At 37.9% G+C, this 20,253-nt stretch overlaps 2 protein-coding genes across 2 annotated transcripts; both read left to right on the forward strand.

Moving 5' to 3' along the window:
* The first annotated feature begins 12,291 nt into the window (after positions 1-12,291).
* Positions 12,292-13,479, forward strand: LOC145682067 (uncharacterized). Its single transcript, XM_081753664.1, has one exon. The coding sequence runs from the start codon at positions 12,292-12,294 to the stop codon at positions 13,477-13,479; it is 1,188 nt and encodes a 395-aa protein (XP_081609790.1).
* Positions 13,480-16,688: 3,209 nt separating this feature from the next.
* LOC145682068 (uncharacterized) lies at positions 16,689-17,876 on the forward strand. Its single transcript, XM_081753665.1, has one exon. It carries the CDS (start codon positions 16,689-16,691, stop codon positions 17,874-17,876), a length of 1,188 nt encoding a protein of 395 aa, XP_081609791.1.
* The last annotated feature ends 2,377 nt before the right edge of the window (positions 17,877-20,253 follow it).

Here is a 20,253-nt window from a genome sequence, read left to right on the forward strand (position 1 = left end):
GCTCTACCCCTGAACCACCGCGCCCCCAATTGAAAATTGAGTCTGTACAGTAGGGCGAAAGGAGTGTTTCAAGGACTAAGTAGACTCATGCTGATCTTTGGTTTCCGACATCTTTTTCTGAACAAAATGAAAGAACGCAATTGTCTTGAATTGTCAGATTTTTACAACTGAAAATCGAATCTATTCAATATGGCAAAAGTAGTGTTTGGAAGCTAAAACAGTCTGTATGTCATCCTTGGACGAAGACATATTTAAGAGTAAAATGAAAGAATGGAATTGTTTAAATTCTCAGTTATTTAACATTGAAAAGTGATTCCATTCATTAGCGTGAAAGGAGTTTTTGGAAGATGAAGCAAACTGGCGCTCATCGTTATTTGCCGACATATTTAAGAATAAAATGAAATAACGGGATTGTCGTAAATTGTTAGATTTTTAAAAGTAAAAGGCAGTCGATTCAGTTGGGCGAAAGGAGTGTTTGGTAGCTGAAGCAGACTCGTGGTCATCCTTGGTTGAAGACATCCTTAAATATAAAATCAACGAACGGAATTGTAAATTGGGTGATATTTACAACTGAGGATTTACTCCATTCGGCAGGGCGAAAAGAGTGTGTGGAATATGAAGCAAACTCTTGCTGATCGTTGTTTGCTGACTTATAAGACAGTGAATGAAATAGTGGAAATGTCGTAAATTGTTAGATATTTACAACTGGAAAGTTGTTTTATTCAGTAGAGTAAAAATAAGATCGGAAGACCAAACGGTATGTAGTTACTGACATAGTTAAAGATAAAGAGAAACATCGGAATTATAGTAAATTGTCGTATTTACAATTTAATGTGATTCCGTTCACAAGGTCTAGAGGAGTGTTTGGATGATGTAGCAGACTCTTGCTGATCCTTAGTAGCCGACATATTTAAGAATAAAATGAAACAAGAGAATTGTCGTAATTTGTCAGCTATTTACAATAGATAGGTGAGTCCATTCAGTAAGCCGAAAGGAGTGTTTGGAAGATGATGCAGGCTCTTGCTGATCGTTAGTTGCCGACATATATAAGAATGAAATGAAATAACGTAATTGTCGTAAATTGTCAGATATCAACAATTGCAACGTGAGTCCATTCAATAGGGCGAAAGGAATATTTGGAAGAGCAAGCAAACCCATGCTGATCGTTTGGTTCCGACATGTTTACTAGTAAAATGAGAGAGCACAATTGTCGGATATTGTCATAACTTTACAACTCAAAGGCTTTTCTTCTCAGTATGGCGAAAGGAGTGTTTAGAAAAGTAAAGCAGTCTCTTGGTGATCGTTGTTTAAAATCATTTTTATGAATAATATGAAATAACGAAATTGTCGTAAATAGTTATATATTTACAATTGAAAAGTTGTTCATTCAGTAGAGCTAAAGAAGAGTTCGGAAGATTGAGTAAACTCTCATTATCGTTAGTTAATTGCATATTTGATGATAAAGTCAAAGAACGGAATTTTCGTAAATTGTGTGTCATATGCAATTGAGAAGCAAGCCTATTAAGTAAGACCGAAAGAATTGTTTTGTTATGTATAGCAGACTCTTAATGATTGTTAGTTACTCAAATACTTTAGATAAAATCAAATAATGGAATTGTCCTAAATTGTCAGATATTTACGATTTAAACTGAGGCCTTTCAGTATGGCGAAGGAAGTGTTTAAAAAAAGAGGCAGACCCATGCTAATCCTTAGTTACTGACATATTTATGAATAAAATGGAACAATGTCTAATATTTACAAGTGAAAATTAGTCGATTTGGTAGGCTGAAGAGAGTGTTTGGAAATGAAGCAAACTCTTGCTGTTCGTTGTTTGCCGACATATAAAAGAATGAATGAAATATTTGAAATGTCGTAAATTATTAGATATTCACAATTGAAAGGTTCTTTTATTCAGTAGAGCAAAAAACGCATCGGAAGATGACACTGAGATAATTGAGTATAATGGAAAAAAAAAAGAATTATCATGAATTGCTCGTCGTTTACAATTTAAAAGTGATTCCATTCACAAGCGCGAGAGGAGTGATTGGAAGGTGTATCAGATATTTACAATTGCCACGTGAGTCCATACAGTAGGACGAAAGGATTGTTGGAAGAGTGGGCAAACTAATGCTAATCGTTTGTTTACAACATGTTTAAGAATAAAATGAAAAAACGCAATTGTCGTGAATTATCATATTTTTACAAGTGAAAAACGACTCTATTCAGTATCCTAAAAGAATGGTTGGCAAACCATATGAGTCTCTTTGTGATCGTTGGTTGAAGCCATATTTAAGATTAAAATGAAAGAATGCAATTGTCTTAAATTGTTAGATATTTAACATTGGAAAGTGTCCATTAATTAATGTAAAAGGAGTGTTTAGAAGAAGTAAACTGTTAGTTAAAATGAAATGAAATCTTTGAGTTTTACGTCCCACGATTATGCCGGTTAGGCTAATGGAGACGGTGATGATGAGTGATGAATGAAATGGTGGAATGAAGAAAGTGTGAGGAAACGGGAGAACCCCGAGAAAACCCACGCACACGGTGTTTGTCCACCACAAAGTTCACTTGGCGGGGGCTGGAATCGAACCCGGGACCTCAAGCACCAGAGGTGAACGCTCTACCACTAAACCACCGCGGCCCCAAAAACTGTTAGTTAATTATATATTTAAGTAAAAAATGAAAGAACGGAAATGTCGTTATTTATCAGATATTTACAATTTGTGTGTCCATTTAGTAAGGGGAAAGGAATGTCTGTAAGGTGAAGCAGTATCTTGATCGTTGGTTGCTGACAAATTTAAGATTAAAACGAAATAACGGAATTGCTGTAATTTGTGAGATATTTACAATTGAAATGTGAGGAGAAAAGGTGTAGGATAAAAAGTTTGTAGAAGTTACTCACTCACAATTGAATTCACCCACTTACAATTGAAAAGTGAGTAAATTCAACAGATCTAATTGTGTCCGATAGCTGAATCAAAGGCTTGTTGGTTGTTAGTAAATTTAGTATTTAGTATTTATTATTTAGTATTTAAGAAGAAAATCAAAGAAAGGAACTGTCGTAATTTGTCAGATATTTAAAATTGAAAGGAGACGCCGTTCAGTATGGCGAAAGGAGTGTTTGGAAGATGAAGCAAATTCTTGATGATCATTAATTACTGACATTAGTGAATAAAATGAAAAAAAAGCGGAATTCTAGTAAGTTGTCAGACATTTTCATTTGAAAACTGATTGCATTCAATAGGGCGAAAGGAGTATTAGAAGGTGAAGCAAAGACTTGCTTATCGTTATCTCCCGACATATTTAGGCAGAAAATGAAATAACGGAATTGCCGCAAATTGTTTGATATTTACAATTGAAAAGTTGTTATATTCAGTTCCTCGAAAGAAGGGTTCGGAAGGTGAAATAGATTCTCGTTATGGTTAGTTACTCACGTATTTAACTATAAAATGGAAGAACGGATTTGTCCCAATTGTCATTTACAATTGAAAGCGAGTCTGTTCAGTAGGACGAAAGGTGTGTTCCGGTGTAATAAAGGACACTCTTGATGATTGTTATTTACTGAACTATTATATAATAAAATGGAGTAATGGAATTATCCTAAATTACCAAATATTGACAATTGAATTTTCAGTAGGGTGAAACGAGTGTTTGGAAGATGAAGGAGGCTCTCGGGATCGTGACCCTCTGACGTATTTAAGATTAAATTGAAAGTAAGAATTTGTCGTAAATTGTCAGATATTTAAAATTGAAAGTCTAACCCATTTAGAAAGGCGACAAAAATGTTTCGCAGCTGAAGTAGACTCTTGCTGATCTTTAGATACTGACATATTAAGCAATAAAATGAAATATCGTAATAGTCGTGATTTGTCAGATATTCACAATTGAAGAGCGTGCCTTATCAGTAGGGCGACAGATGAGTGATTGGAGGTTGAAGAAGACTCTTGCTTATCGTTAGTTCAAGACTTATTCAAGATTAAAATGAAAGAACTGAATTATCGTAGTCAGATAATTGCAATTGCAAAGTGAAATCATTCAGTAGAACAAAACGAGTGTTTGCAATATTAAACAGACTCTTACTGATTGTAACTACTCACATATTTATGAATAAAATGAGAAGAAGTAACATACGTAAATTGTCAGATATTTGAATTGAAAACTTGTTCCATTCATTTGGGCGAAAGGTGCAATTTGCTAAATATAGCAGACTCTTGATGATCGTTAGTTCCTGAGCTATTTGAAAAAAAAAAAAAAAAAACGAAATAACAGAATCGTCTTAGATTGCCAGATATTTACAATTGAAAAGTACTAAACTCAGAAGCAAGAAGGTAGTGTCAAATAGCTGAATCAGAATCTTGCTATTCGTTAGTGAATGAAACGTTTAAGAAGGAAATGTAAGAACGGAATATTCCTTATTTATCATATATTTACAACTGATAAGTTAGTATATTCAGTAAAGCGAAAAGAGTGTGTGGAAGATGAAGAGGTCTCCTGTTGATCGTTAGTTACTGACATACTTAAGAATGAAATGATAGAACGGAATAGTCGTACATTGTAACAGATATTAATATTCGAAAGCGGCGAAGGGAGTGATTTAATGATGAAGCAAACAAATGCTGATCTTTAATTACTGACATATTTAAGAAAGAATGAAATAAGGGAATTTTCGTATATTGTCAGGCATTTTCAATTGACAAGTGATTCTATTCAATAGGGCGAAACGAGTGTTTCGAAGCTGAAGCAAAGACTTGCTGATGGTTATCTGCTACATATTTACGAATAAAATGAAATAACGGAATGGTCTAATTTGTTCGATATTTAAACTTAAATCTGAGTATTGAGCAGGGCGAAAAGTGTGTTTGGAAGCTGAAGTAGACGTTTCAGATCGGTGGTGCTCGGCATAGTTTAGAATTAAATGGAAGAACGGACTTGTCGTAAATTGTCAGAGATTTACAATTGAAAAGTGATTCCATTCAATAGGGAGAAAGGAGTTCTTGGTAGCCGAAGTAAACTATTTCTGATCCTTAGTTACTTACATATTTAAGAAGAGAATGAAAGAAAGGAACTGTCGTAATATGTCAGATATTTAAAATTTCCAAGTTTTTCCATTCAGTAAAGAGAAAGGAGTGTTTGAAGGATGTAGTATGCCCTTGTTGATCGCTAGTTACTTACATATTTAAGAATAAAATAAATAACAGAATTTCCTAACTTGTCAGATATTTACAATTTAATTGCGATCAACAAGGGATTATTATTGTTGCTAATTGATCGGAATAGACGTGTTTTAAAAGTGCTCCGCGTTTTTAGTGAGCTTTAGTGAGTTTTTAATGAATTATCTTTTTCCAACATATTCGGAAATGTGATAAAAAGTGTGCTTTTTTCGTTTTTGTGTGATATTGTATTCCAAGTCCAAAAATTGTATAGTTATCATCACTTTTCGTTGGAGAGAATTCGTTACATTTCCTCAACTGATTTAACTCTAACAATGAAAAAGGCATTTCAATTTTATTTAAAAAATTTCGTTTATTTGTTATAATTATAAAAGTTTAATAGCTGTTTCATGGCAAATATTACTGTGTTGGAAACTAATTTACAGTGATCGGGAAACACTGTGCATACCTGTCCTTCATGCTTAAACACGTTTCCAACAAGAAAAGGATTAAATATTCACAACACTCGTAAACATGCTGAACTAAAAATTTATAGTGTTTGTGAAGAAGAGGAATTTGCGACAGAAATGGGAAAGTTAAAATCTAATGTTTTCATTCTGAAAAGAATTCCCCGAGGAGCTGGATATGCTGTTGCGAAGAAGTTAGCTTCTATCATCGCAGATTGTGTAAACCAAAATGACACCTCTGCCTGGAAAAAATATTGTTTCACTTATTAAAGACTCCATATACCAACTGAGTGAAAGAATAAATCTCTCACAAACCTCGTGAAAGAAAACCTAAATTTGTCTTCTCCACCAACAAATCGCTTCAGAAAGAAGACAAAATTAGAGCTCTCCAAAAGAGTGGCAGCGAAAATTTCGGATTTTGACACAAAAGGTGCAATTCGATTGTTAAGTTCAGATGACACGTTGGCCCCAGTGAACGAGGAGACCTATAAGCTTCTCACCAATAAACATCCCATGCCATCTAGGGAACTCTCGTTTCCAGATCCTCCTTTGGAAAGTGACCCTGTATTAACGGTGGATGTTAAGATGGTTTCGAGAGCTATCTACAGTTTTCCTAGTGGTTCAGCTCCGGGCATTGATGGCTTATCTCCAGAACATCTAAAGGATCTGTTATCCAAATCGGCAGGGGAAGCAGCTGAAGTATTATTGGATAACCTAACGAGGTTAATTAATCTTATTTTGTGTGGAAGAGTGCCTCAAGATATACGAAAATATTTCTTTGGAGCCACACTTTGTGCGCTCCGTAAGAAAGAAGGCGGAATTCGTCCCATAGCTGTAGGTTGCACCTTAAGAAGATTGGCTTTTAAGCTCGCATGCTCCAGTGTTTACCAGCAATGCTCTTCTTATTTTCAGCCCAACCAATTAGTGTTCGCAACAAAAAGAGAGTGTGAAGCAATTATTCACTCAACTCGAACTTTCATCAAGAACCATGAAAATTCACAGCACGTCATTCTCAAAATAGATTATATAATTGCCTTTAATACGGTGGAACGTGATATCATGTTAAGTGAAATAAAGCAACAGCTCCCTGCCACCTACCCCTTTTTCTGGCAAAGCTATGCTTGTCCATCAATGCTGATTTTGGAGAGAAACAATACTGTCACAGGTCGGTTGCCAACAAGGAGATCCCGCTGGCCCAATGCTTTTCAGCTTATCAATCCATCCTATAGTTCGCAAATTATCATCTGAACTAAACTTATTTTATCTGGATGATGGTACTTTGGGAGGTTCCCAACAATCCGTCTTTCAGGATGTGAATATTTTATTAGCAGAGTCTAAACGCATTGGTTTAGAAGTTAATCTTTCTAAAAAAGTGGCTCTGGATTTCCTCAAGAGGAAGATACAACCCCAAAAAAACGAAGAAACGAACGAACAACACAAGAGAACCAAGACCACGCAAGGAGGAAGACAGAACACCCCAGAAAGGAAACCAAGAAGAGACTCAATAGAAGAACTAATGGAGTTCTTGAAGAACTTCCAAAAGTAGAAGAACAAAGCACCAAAAAAACAAAGGTCCTTTTTAGGACCACCAAAACCTCAGAAAAGAGTTAAATTGAATATGCCAACCCTAAATGACAACCACCAGTCCTTTTTAGGACTACCAAAACCTCTAGAAAGAGAAAAACTTAAAATGCTAAACACGAACCAAAACCAAGGGTCCTTCTCAGGGCCACGAAAACACCAAAAAGAGTCAAATCAGACGTACCAAACCCGAACACATCTGTGAAACTCACAGAAAAACCCAAAAGTCGAAAGAAAAAAACCAGACCCAGAAAAAAATACTTGGGAAAGAAAGAATCACTCATACACAACCTCTCAAATAAAACTCTTGACCCAAACCAACTGGAAGTACTAGAAAAAGGACTATCCTTCTGCCCAACATATAAAACAAACCCAATGGTCCTGAGACAGGACCTGAAAAAATTCACACAAAAACTGAACAAACTCTACCAAATAGCAGTAAGAAAAGAAAGAACCAAAACAAAACTCAAACCACAAACCCCATTGCTTAAAAAGAAAGAGAACAAAGACCCAGACCTGACCATACACTGCATTCAGGAGCACATTGGTCAACTACAAGAAAAAATCCTCAAACTCCTTCAAAACAGAAACAAATCAAACCTATCCCAACGCCACAGACACGCACTATACCAACTTAAATCAAAAAAAGATATAATTGTAAAACCCACTGACAAATCAGGAGGACTAGTAATAATGAACACAGAAGACTATGAAAAAGAAGCACTCCTACAATTGGAGGACAAAACAACGTTCAGAGAAATAAAACAACCAAAAGAAGGAATCATCAAAATGATAGAAACCAAGATAACCTTTTTTGAGAACCTGTTGATCAAAACAGGGGCACTAAAACACTTCCATACAGGAAGACTGATAAACAGAGGGTCAAAACTACCGAGTTTCTACCTACTACCGAAAATTCATAAACAACCTAGACCAGAAACGAACCTCCCCCCAGGGAGACCAATAGTATCAGCCTGCAACAGCCCCACCAGAAACCTAGACAAATATTTAACACATTTTCTTATGATACTCCTACCAACACTGCCGGAATGGCTAAAAGACACCACAGACTTCCTCCAGAGAATCAGAAAAATAAAGAAAACGAATTCCAAGAACCTCTTATACACCACAGATATAAAAAATCTATACCCAAGCATAGAAAGCAAAAGAGGCATAGAACTTGTGTCACACTATTACACCACAAGATATGACTGGCTAAAAAAAGAATGTGAAGGAGAAACCCTGGAACCACCAGCCCCTGCTCTAGTAAAGAGAGGAGTGGAAAGTCTGATGTACAACAACTACATCAGATTTGGTGACAAAATATTTCTCCAACGCAAAGGCACAGCCACGGGAGCCTCGGTGTCGGTGGCCTATGCGAACATCTATGTTCACATGGAGCTAACCCAGACAGAAACAGGCCCCATAAAACCATTACTAGAATATAGATTCGTAGACGATATCATGGGAATCTTCCCAGTCACCAAACAACAACTAGAAACATATATTTAAAACCTACCAAAAAAAAAAAACAAAGGAGGACTTGAATTCACCATGGAAACAGACCAAACTCGAATAAACTTCCTGGATGTAACAATAGTGAAAAGGCCAGGCGGCCATCTAGAGACAGACATCTACTACAAACCCACAAACAAACAAGAATTTCTGAGAGAAAACTCAGCACACCCCACGGCACTGAAAAACTCGCTAATAACAAGCCAAGGACTAAGGCTAACAAGAATCATCGAAAACATACAAAAACTGAAAAACAGACTAAAACTACTAGGCAGAATCTTTATAACAAGAGGCTACAAAAAAGCATTTGTCAAAACCGAAATAGAGAACCTACAAAGAAAACAAAAAAATGAAAAGAAAAAACAGAGGATAGACAAACTAATATTCCCACTACTGTACCACCCGAACTATGAGAAAAAACTGAAAACAATCATCAAAGAATTCTGGGAAAAAGTAAAAAAGGAATACAAAACTGAAGACTGGTGGCAAAAAATGCCCCAAGGAACCCCAATGATAGCATACAGAACACCAAAAAACCTGAAACAATATCTCAGAAAAGCAACATATGACAAACCAATTAACAAAAAGGAAACAATAAAAAACAAGTAACCACACCAGAAAAACAAGAAATAGAACAGAGACAAACACACAAAAAACAGAAAACGCAGAATAAAAAGAAAGAAAAATAAAACAACAAAATGAAAACTAAAAAGAAAAGAGAAGGCAAAAAGAAGAACAACAGAAAAGAAAAGAAGAAAAAGAGAAAGGAAAGAAACAAAAAAGGAAAAAATGGGAAACGGAAAAAAGAAAGAAAAAAGAACGAAAGAAAACCCCAGAAAACAAAAAGAACCAGAAAAACAGGAAACGTAATCACTAGAAAAACCATGGAAAGAAAAAAAGAGAGATCAAACAAAACCACAGGCCCTAGACCGAACGAAAACCCACGAACTGAGACAAAACACAAACCAACCAAAAGAAGACCCCAACACAAGAAAGAAGAAGAACCAAAACCAAAGAAATAGAAACAAATACCACAGAAAAATAAGAAAACGGAACAAAAAGAAACGAGCCGACTAAAATGTAAACACAAAAACGAGAGAAAATCGAAAACAACAAAACCACAAAAAAGAAGGGAAGAAAAACAAGCTATGAAAAACTAAAAAATTGTGGTACAATCCTAAAGGCAAAACGAGGAATAAAAAACACTAAAACAGAACAATAATAGCAACTAAAAAACAGAAACAGAAACAACAATAAAAAAGAATTAAAAAGGAAAAAAACGAAGGAAACCCAGGGGGAACAAAACCCTCCTAAAATTAGAACTTTATTCATATACAACATACACAGACGCTGAGAAATGGAGAAACTAAGCTCCACAAACAAGGAAAATGAAGCTAGGTGAACACTGAGGAACCGGGCTCGATGCTCCACCTGCACACTTGTATATACAGAGTACGGAAAGTCGCCAAGCTAGGACGACTGGGGCATCGTTAGGTCACTTGATCCCCGCTCACCCTCGTTGAACACCAAGAAACCACGACTTAGTGGTCATAAGGCAAAAAAACTTTTTCCTTGGAAACTAAAAAACCTCCAGATTGGCAAGGAAAGAGGGAGAACCTCAAAAAACTTTATTCAAAAATAAGTGGAAACATAATTTTAACACTGAATCTGATACGAAAAAGAAAGCCACACAAAAATAACTCAAAACAATGGATGTGCATAAACAAAGGAACAGAACCACGCGGGCAACAGAACAAAAGCACGCTCGCAAACGCACAAGCGAAACGCGATTGGCCAGGCAGGCCACACAGGATAAGACATAAATATGGGGAATACGACCCAAACCAGTGATTTACCAAGGAGACTGCGAGAAACTACCATCGCAAGAAGCCCCGGCTGAAGAGACGAACAGTCGAAATAGTGTGGAGCTCTACTATCCTGGGGCGAGGCAGACTATAGCAGTCAGAACGTCAAAGAGAAAACAGAAACTGTACTTTTTAGTACAAAACACACGCAATTGTACCAAGTAAAAGCCCGCATCGGAACCCTACTTATTAGTACGAACCCCCCAATTGTGCAGTGATAGTGCAGTAAAAAACCTGAAACAGCAGAAATGGCAGAACAATCAGACATCATAATGGTGGACGATCTGAACATGGACCTGCCGGAGTGGAATGACACTCTGGAAGATATCCAGCTGGAGGGAGAAAACCAAGACCGCACGGCGAGAGAAGACAGGAGCAGCACTCCAGGACCCAGCAGACGACCGGATCCCCCACAAGCAGTGGGGAACCAACCCGGAACCTCTCGGCCCAACTACAGGTTGAGTGGGGAAAGGGAAGATTGGTTTAAAATGCTACGCAAGCTTGTATACAAAAGGCATCTTGCGCAGCACTACGAAGCCGAACACAAAAAGGGGATCCAACTTGGCAAGCCCCTGATAAGGCTTCACAAACCAGACTTGAATTTGGTTGAATACGACAAAGTACCAACCACATTCGAAGAAAATATCAAAAGCATATTGAAAAAAGCAGAAAGTGAAATAAACCAACAAGTGATCGAACACTACAAACAACTGGGACCAAAACTGGAAGATGAATGGGAATTTGCCCTAGAAGAATGCAAATCCCGCTTCGGACCACAAGAAACAAAAGAGGTTGTCCAGAGAGCTAAAAAAGTGGCTCTGGATTTCCTCAAGAGGAAGATACAACCCCAAAAAAACGAAGAAACGAACGAACAACACAAGAGGACCAAGACCACGCAAACAGGAAGACAGAACACCCCACAAAGGAAACCAAGAAGAGACTCAATAGAAGAACTAATGGAGTTCTTAAAAAACTTCCAAAAGTAGAAGAACAAAGCACCAAAAAACAAAGGTCCTTTTTAGGACCACCAAAACCTTAGAAAAGAGTTAAATTGAATATGCCAACCCTAAATGACAACCACCAGTCCTTTTTAGGACTACCAAAACCTCTAGAAAGAGAAAAACTTAAAATGCTAAACACGAACCAAAACCAAGGGTCCTTCTCAGGGCCACGAAAACACCAAAAAGAGTCAAATCAGACGTACCAAACCCTAACACATCTGTGAAACCCACAGAAAAACCCAAAAGTCGAAAGAAAAAAAACAGACCCAGAAAAAAATATTTGGGAAAGAAAGAATCACTCATACACAACCTCTCAAATAAAACTCTTGACCCAAACCAACTAGAAGTACTAGAAAAAGGACTATCCTTCTGCCCAACATATAAAACAAACCCAATGGTCCTGAGACAGGACCTGAAAAAATTCACACAAAAACTGAACAAACTCTACCGAATAGCAGTAAGAAAAGAAAGAACCAAAACAAAACTCAAACCACAAACCCCATTGCTAAAAAAGAAAGAGAACAAAGACCCAGACCTGACCATACACTGCATTCAGGAGCACATTGGTCAACTACAAGAAAAAATCCTCAAACTCCTTCAAAACAGAAACAAATCAAACCTATCCCAACGCCACAGACACGCACTATACCAACTTAAATCAAAAAAAGATATAATTGTAAAACCCACTGACAAATCAGGAGGACTAGTAATAATGAACACAGAAGACTATGAAAAAGAAGCACTCCTACAATTGGAGGACAAAACAACGTTCAGAGAAATAAAACAACCAAAAGAAGGAATCATCAAAATGATAGAAACCAAGATAACCTTTTTTGAGAACCTGTTGATCAAAACAGGGGCACTAAAACACTTCCATACAGGAAGACTGATAAACAGAGGGTCAAAACTACCGAGTTTCTACCTACTACCGAAAATTCATAAACAACCTAGACCAGAAACGAACCTCCCCTCAGGGAGACCAATAGTATCAGCCTGCAACAGCCCCACCAGAAACCTAGACAAATATTTAACACATTTTCTTATGAAACTCCTACCAACACTGCCGGAATGGCTAAAAGACACCACAGACTTCCTCCAGAGAATCAGAAAAATAAAGAAAACGAATTCCAAGAACCTCTTATACACCACAGATATAAAAAATCTATACCCAAGCATAGAAAGCAAAAGAGGCATAGAACTTGTGTCACACTATTACACCACAAGATATGACTGGCTAAAAAAAGAATGTGAAGGAGAAACCCTGGAACCACCAGCCCCTGCTCTAGTAAAGAGAGGACTGGAAATTCTGATGTACAACAACTACATGAGATTTGGTGACAAAATATTTCTCCAACGCAAAGGCACAGCCACGGGAGCCTCGGTGTCGGTGGCCTATGCGAACATCTATGTTCACATGGAGCTAACCCAGACAAAAACAGGCCCCATAAAACCATTACTAGAATATAGATTCGTAGACGATATCATGGAAATCTTCCCAGGCACCAAACAACAACTAGAAACATATATTGAAAACCTACAAAAAAACAAAGGAGGACTTGAATTCACCATGGAAACAGACCAAACTCGAATAAACTTCCTGGATGTAACAATAGTGAAAAGGCCAGGCGGCCGTCTAGAGACAGACATCTACTACAAACCCACAAACAAACAAGAATTTCTGAGAGAAAACTCAGCACACCCCACGGCACTGAAAAACTCACTAATAACAAGCCAAGGACTAAGGCTAACAAGAATCATCGAAAACAAACAAAAACTGAAAAACAGACTAAAACTACTAGGCAGAACCTTTATAACAAGAGGCTACAAAAAAGCATTTGTTAAAACCGAAATAGAGAACCTACAAACAAAACAAAAAATGAAAAGAAAAAACAGAGGATAGACAGACTAATATTCCCACTACTGTACCACCCGAACTATGAGAAAAAACTGAAAACAATCATCAAAGAATTCTGGGAAAAAGTAAAAAAGGAATACGAAACTGAAGACTGGTGGCAAAAAATGCCCCGAGGAACCCGAATGATAGCATATAGAACACCAAGAAACCTGAAACAATATCTCACAAAAGCAACATATGACAAACCAATTAAGAAAAAGGAAACCAAAAGAAACAAGTAACCACACCAGAAAAACAAGAAATAGAACAGAGACAAACACACAAAAAACAGAAAACGTAGAATAAAAAGAAAGAAAAATAAAACAACAAAATGAAAACTAAAAAGAAAAGAGAAGGCAAAAAGAAGAACAACAGAAAAGAAAAGAAGAAAAAGAGAAAGGAAAGAAACAAAAAAGGAAAAAAAGGGAAACGGAAAAAAGAAAGAAAAAAAGAACGAAAGAAAACCCCAGAAAACAAAAAGAACCAGAAAAACAGGAAACGTAATCACTAGAAAAACCATGGAAAGAAAAAAAGAGAGACCAAACAAAACCACAGGCCCTAGACCGAACGAAAACCCACGAACTGAGACAAAACACAAACCAACCAAAAGAAGACCCCAACACAAGAAAGAAGGAGAACCAAAACGAAAGAAATAGAAATAAATACCACAGAAAAATAAGAAAACGGAACAAAAAGAAACGAGCCGACTAAAATGTAAACACAAAAACGAGAGAAAATCGAAAACAACAAAACCACAAAAAAGAAGGGAAGAAAAACAAGCTATGAAAAACTAAAAAATTGTGGTACCATCCTAAAGACAAAACGAGGAATAAAAAACACTAAAACAGAACAATAATAGCAACTAAAAAACAGAAACAGAAAAAACAATAAAAAAGAATTAAAAAGGAAAAAAACGAAGGAAACCCAGGGGGAACAAAACCCTCCTAAAATTAGAACTTTATTCATATACAACATACACAGACGCTGAGAAATGGAGAAACTAAGCTCCACAAACAAGGAAAATGAAGCTAGGTGAACACTGAGGAACCGGGCTCGATGCTCCACCTGCACACTTGTATATACAGAGTACGGAAAGTCGCCAAGCTAGGACGACTGGGGCATCGTTAGGTCACTTGATCCCCGCTCACCCTCGTTGAACACCAAGAAACCACGACTTAGTGGTCATAAGGCAAAAAAACTTTTTCCTTGGAAACTAAAAAACCTCCAGATTGGCAAGGAAAGAGGGAGAACCTCAAAAAACTTTATTCAAAAATAAGTGGAAACATAATTTTAACACTGAATCTGATACGAAAAAGAAAGCCACACAAAAATAACTCAAAACAATGGATGTGCATAAACAAAGGAACAGAACCACGCGGGCAACAGAACAAAAGCACGCTCGCAAACGCACAAGCGAAACGCGATTGGCCAGGCAGGCCACACAGGATAAGACATAAATATGGGGAATACGACCCAAACCAGTGATTTACCAAGGAGACTGCGAGAAACTACCATCGCAAGAAGCCCCGGCTGAAGAGACGAACAGTCGAAATAGTGTGGAGCTCTACTATCCTGGGGCGAGGCAGACTATAGCAGTCAGAACGTCAAAGAGAAAACAGAAACTGTACTTTTTAGTACAAAACACACGCAATTGTACCAAGTAAAAGCCCGCATCGGAACCCTACTTATTAGTACGAACCCCCCAATTGTGCAGTGATAGTGCAGTAAAAAACCTGAAACAGCAGAAATGGCAGAACAATCAGACATCATAATGGTGGACGATCTGAACATGGACCTGCCGGAGTGGAATGACACTCTGGAAGATATCCAGCTGGAGGGAGAAAACCAAGACCGCACGGCGAGAGAAGACAGGAGCAGCACTCCAGGACCCAGCAGACGACCGGATCCCCCACAAGCAGTGGGGAACCAACCCGGAACCTCTCGGCCCAACTACAGGTTGAGTGGGGAAAGGGAAGATTGGTTTAAAATGCTACGCAAGCTTGTATACAAAAGGCATCTGGCGCAGCACTACGAAGCCGAACACAAAAAGGGGATCCAACTTGGCAAGCCCCTGATAAGGCTTCACAAACCAGACTTGAATTTGGTTGAATACGACAAAGTACCAACCACATTCGAAGAAAATATCAAAAGCATATTGAAAAAAGCAGAAAGTGAAATAAACCAACAAGTGATCGAACACTACAAACAACTGGGACCAAAACTGGAAGATGAATGGGAATTTGCCCTAGAAGAATGCAAATCCCGCTTCGGACCACAAGAAACAAAAGAGGTTGTCCAGAGAGCTAAAAAAGTGGCTCTGGATTTCCTCAAGAGGAAGATACAACCCCAAAAAAACGAAGAAACGAACGAACAACACAAGAGGACCAAGACCACGCAAACAGGAAGACAGAACACCCCACAAAGGAAACCAAGAAGAGACTCAATAGAAGAACTAATGGAGTTCTTAAAAAACTTCCAAAAGTAGAAGAACAAAGCACCAAAAAAAACAAAGGTCCTTTTTAGGACCACCAAAACCTTAGAAAAGAGTTAAATTGAATATGCCAACCCTAAATGACAACCACCAGTCCTTTTTAGGACTACCAAAACCTCTAGAAAGAGAAAAACTTAAAATGCTAGACACGAACCAAAACCAAGGGTCCTTCTCAGGGCCACGAAAACACCAAAAAAGAGTCAAATCAGACGTACCAAACCCTAACACATCTGTGAAACCCACAGAAAAACCCAAAAGTCGAAAGAAAAAAACCAGACCCAGAAAAAAATATTTGGGAAAGAAAGAATCACTCATACACAACCTCTCAAATAAAACTCTTGACCCAAACCAACTAGAAGTACTAGAAAAAGGACTATCCTTCTGCCCAACATATAAAACAAACCCAATGGTCCTGAGACAGGACCTGAAAAAATTCACACAAAAACTGAACAAACTCTACCAAATAGCAGTAAGAAAAGAAAGAACCAAAACAAAACTCAAACCACAAACCCCATTGCTAAAAAAGAAAGAGAACAAAGACCCAGACCTGACCATACACTGCATTCAGGAGCACATTGGTCAACTACAAGAAAAAATCCTCAAACTCCTTCAAAACAGAAACAAATCAAACCTATCCCAACGCCACAGACACGCACTATACCAACTTAAATCAAAAAAAGATATAATTGTAAAACCCACTGACAAATCAGGAGGACTAGTAATAATGAACACAGAAGACTATGAAAAAGAAGCACTCCTACAATTGGAGGACAAAACAACGTTCAGAGAAATAAAACAACCAAAAGAAGGAATCATCAAAATGATAGAAACCAAGATAACCTTTTTTGAGAACCTGTTGATCAAAACAGGGGCACTAAAACACTTCCATACAGGAAGACTGATAAACAGAGGGTCAAAACTACCGAGTTTCTACCTACTACCGAAAATTCATAAACAACCTAGACCAGAAACGAACCTCCCCTCAGGGAGACCAATAGTATCAGCCTGCAACAGCCCCACCAGAAACCTAGACAAATATTTAACACATTTTCTTATGAAACTCCTACCAACACTGCCGGAATGGCTAAAAGACACCACAGACTTCCTCCAGAGAATCAGAAAAATAAAGAAAACGAATTCCAAGAACCTCTTATACACCACAGATATAAAAAATCTATACCCAAGCATAGAAAGCAAAAGAGGCATAGAACTTGTGTCACACTATTACACCACAAGATATGACTGGCTAAAAAAAGAATGTGAAGGAGAAACCCTGGAACCACCAGCCCCTGCTCTAGTAAAGAGAGGACTGGAAATTCTGATGTACAACAACTACATGAGATTTGGTGACAAAATATTTCTCCAACGCAAAGGCACAGCCACGGGAGCCTCGGTGTCGGTGGCCTATGCGAACATCTATGTTCACATGGAGCTAACCCAGACAAAAACAGGCCCCATAAAACCATTACTAGAATATAGATTCGTAGACGATATCATGTTAATCTTCCCAGGCACCAAACAACAACTAGAAACATATATTGAAAACCTACAAAAAAACAAAGGAGGACTTGAATTCACCATGGAAACAGACCAAACTCGAATAAACTTCCTGGATGTAACAATAGTGAAAAGGCCAGGCGGCCGTCTAGAGACAGACATCTACTACAAACCCACAAACAAACAAGAATTTCTGAGAGAAAACTCAGCACACCCCACGGCACTGAAAAACTCACTAATAACAAGCCAAGGACTAAGGCTAACAAGAATCATCGAAAACAAACAAAAACTGAAAAACAGACTAAAACTACTAGGCAGAACCTTTATAACAAGAGGCTACAAAAAAGCATTTGTTAAAACCGAAATAGAGAACCTACAAACAAAACAAAAAATGAAAAGAAAAAACAGAGGATAGACAGACTAATATTCCCACTACTGTACCACCCGAACTATGAGAAAAAACTGAAAACAATCATCAAAGAATTCTGGGAAAAAGTAAAAAAGGAATACGAAACTGAAGACTGGTGGCAAAAAATGCCCCAAGGAACCCGAATGATAGCATATAGAACACCAAGAAACCTGAAACAATATCTCACAAAAGCAACATATGACAAACCAATTAAGAAAAAGGAAACCAAAAGAAACAAGTAACCACACCAGAAAAACAAGAAATAGAACAGAGACAAACACACAAAAAACAGAAAACGTAGAATAAAAAGAAAGAAAAATAAAACAACAAAATGAAAACTAAAAAGAAAAGAGAAGGCAAAAAGAAGAACAACAGAAAAGAAAAGAAGAAAAAGAGAAAGGAAAGAAACAAAAAAGGAAAAAAAGGGAAACGGAAAAAAGAAAGAAAAAAAGAACGAAAGAAAACCCCAGAAAACAAAAAGAACCAGAAAAACAGGAAACGTAATCACTAGAAAAACCATGGAAAGAAAAAAAGAGAGACCAAACAAAACCACAGGCCCTAGACCGAACGAAAACCCACGAACTGAGACAAAACACAAACCAACCAAAAGAAGACCCCAACACAAGAAAGAAGGAGAACCAAAACGAAAGAAATAGAAATAAATACCACAGAAAAATAAGAAAACGGAACAAAAAGAAACGAGCCGACTAAAATGTAAACACAAAAACGAGAGAAAATCGAAAACAACAAAACCACAAAAAAGAAGGGAAGAAAAACAAGCTATGAAAAACTAAAAAATTGTGGTACCATCCTAAAGACAAAACGAGGAATAAAAAACACTAAAACAGAACAATAATAGCAACTAAAAAACAGAAACAGAAAAAACAATAAAAAAGAATTAAAAAGGAAAAAAACGAAGGAAACCCAGGGGGAACAAAACCCTCCTAAAATTAGAACTTTATTCATATACAACATACACAGACGCTGAGAAATGGAGAAACTAAGCTCCACAAACAAGGAAAATGAAGCTAGGTGAACACTGAGGAACCGGGCTCGATGCTCCACCTGCACACTTGTATATACAGAGTACGGAAAGTCGCCAAGTTAGGACGACTGGGGCATCGTTAGGTCACTTGATCCCCGCTCACCCTCGTTGAACACCAAGAAACCACGACTTAGTGGTCATAAGGCAAAAAAACTTTTTCCTTGGAAACTAAAAAACCTCCAGATTGGCAAGGAAAGAGGGAGAACCTCAAAAAACTTTATTCAAAAATAAGTGGAAACATAATTTTAACACTGAATCTGATACGAAAAAGAAAGCCACACAAAAATAACTCAAAACAATGGATGTGCATAAACAAAGAAACAGAACCACGCGGGCAACAGAACAAAAGCACGCTCGCAAACGCACAAGCGAAACGCGATTGGCCAGGCAGGCCACACAGGATAAGACATAAATATGGGGAATACGACCCAAACCAGTGATTTACCAAGGAGACTGCGAGAAACTACCATCGCAAGAAGCCCCGGCTGAAGAGACGAACAGTCGAAATAGTGTGGAGCTCTACTATCCTGGGGCGAGGCAGACTATAGCAGTCAGAACGTCAAAGAGAAAACAGAAACTGTACTTTTTAGTACAAAACACACGCAATTGTACCAAGTAAAAGCCCGCATCGGAACCCTACTTATTAGTACGAACCCCCCAATAGTGCAGTGATAGTGCAGTAAAAAACCTGAAACAGCAGAAATGGCAGAACAATCAGACATCATAATGGTGGACGATCTGAACATGGACCTGCCGGAGTGGAATGACACTCTGGAAGATATCCAGCTGGAGGGAGAAAACCAAGACCGCACGGCGAGAGAAGACAGGAGCAGCACTCCAGGACCCAGCAGACGACCGGATCCCCCACAAGCAGTGGGGAACCAACCCGGAACCTCTCGGCCCAACTACAGGTTGAGTGGGGAAAGGGAAGATTGGTTTAAAATGCTACGCAAGCTTGTATACAAAAGGCATCTTGCGCAGCACTACGAAGCCGAAGACAAAAAGGGGATCCAACTTGGCAAGCCCCTGATAAGGCTTCACAAACCAGACTTGAATTTGGTTGAATACGACAAAGTACCAACCACATTCGAAGAAAATATCAAAAGCATATTGAAAAAAGCAGAAAGTGAAATAAACCAACAAGTGATCGAACACTACAAACAACTGGGACCAAAACTGGAAGATGAATGGGAATTTGCCCTAGAAGAATGCAAATCCCGCTTCGGACCACAAGAAACAAAAGAGGTTGTCCGGAGAGCTAAAAAAGTGGCTCTGGATTTCCTCAAGAGGAAGATACAACCCCAAAAAAACGAAGAAACGAACGAACAACACAAGAGG

The sequence above is a fragment of the Thermobia domestica genome, chromosome 3 (assembly GCF_964235325.1).
Source record: "Thermobia domestica chromosome 3, izTheDome1.hap1.1, whole genome shotgun sequence".
In the NCBI taxonomy this organism is placed as follows: Eukaryota; Metazoa; Arthropoda; class Insecta; order Zygentoma; family Lepismatidae; genus Thermobia; species Thermobia domestica.

Excerpts from the sequence above, each read along its gene's own strand:
- LOC145682067 (XM_081753664.1), top strand. The coding sequence starts at position 12,292 with ATGAACACAGAAGACTATGAAAAAGAAGCACTCCTACAATTGGAGGAC.
- LOC145682068 (XM_081753665.1), top strand. The coding sequence starts at position 16,689 with ATGAACACAGAAGACTATGAAAAAGAAGCACTCCTACAATTGGAGGAC.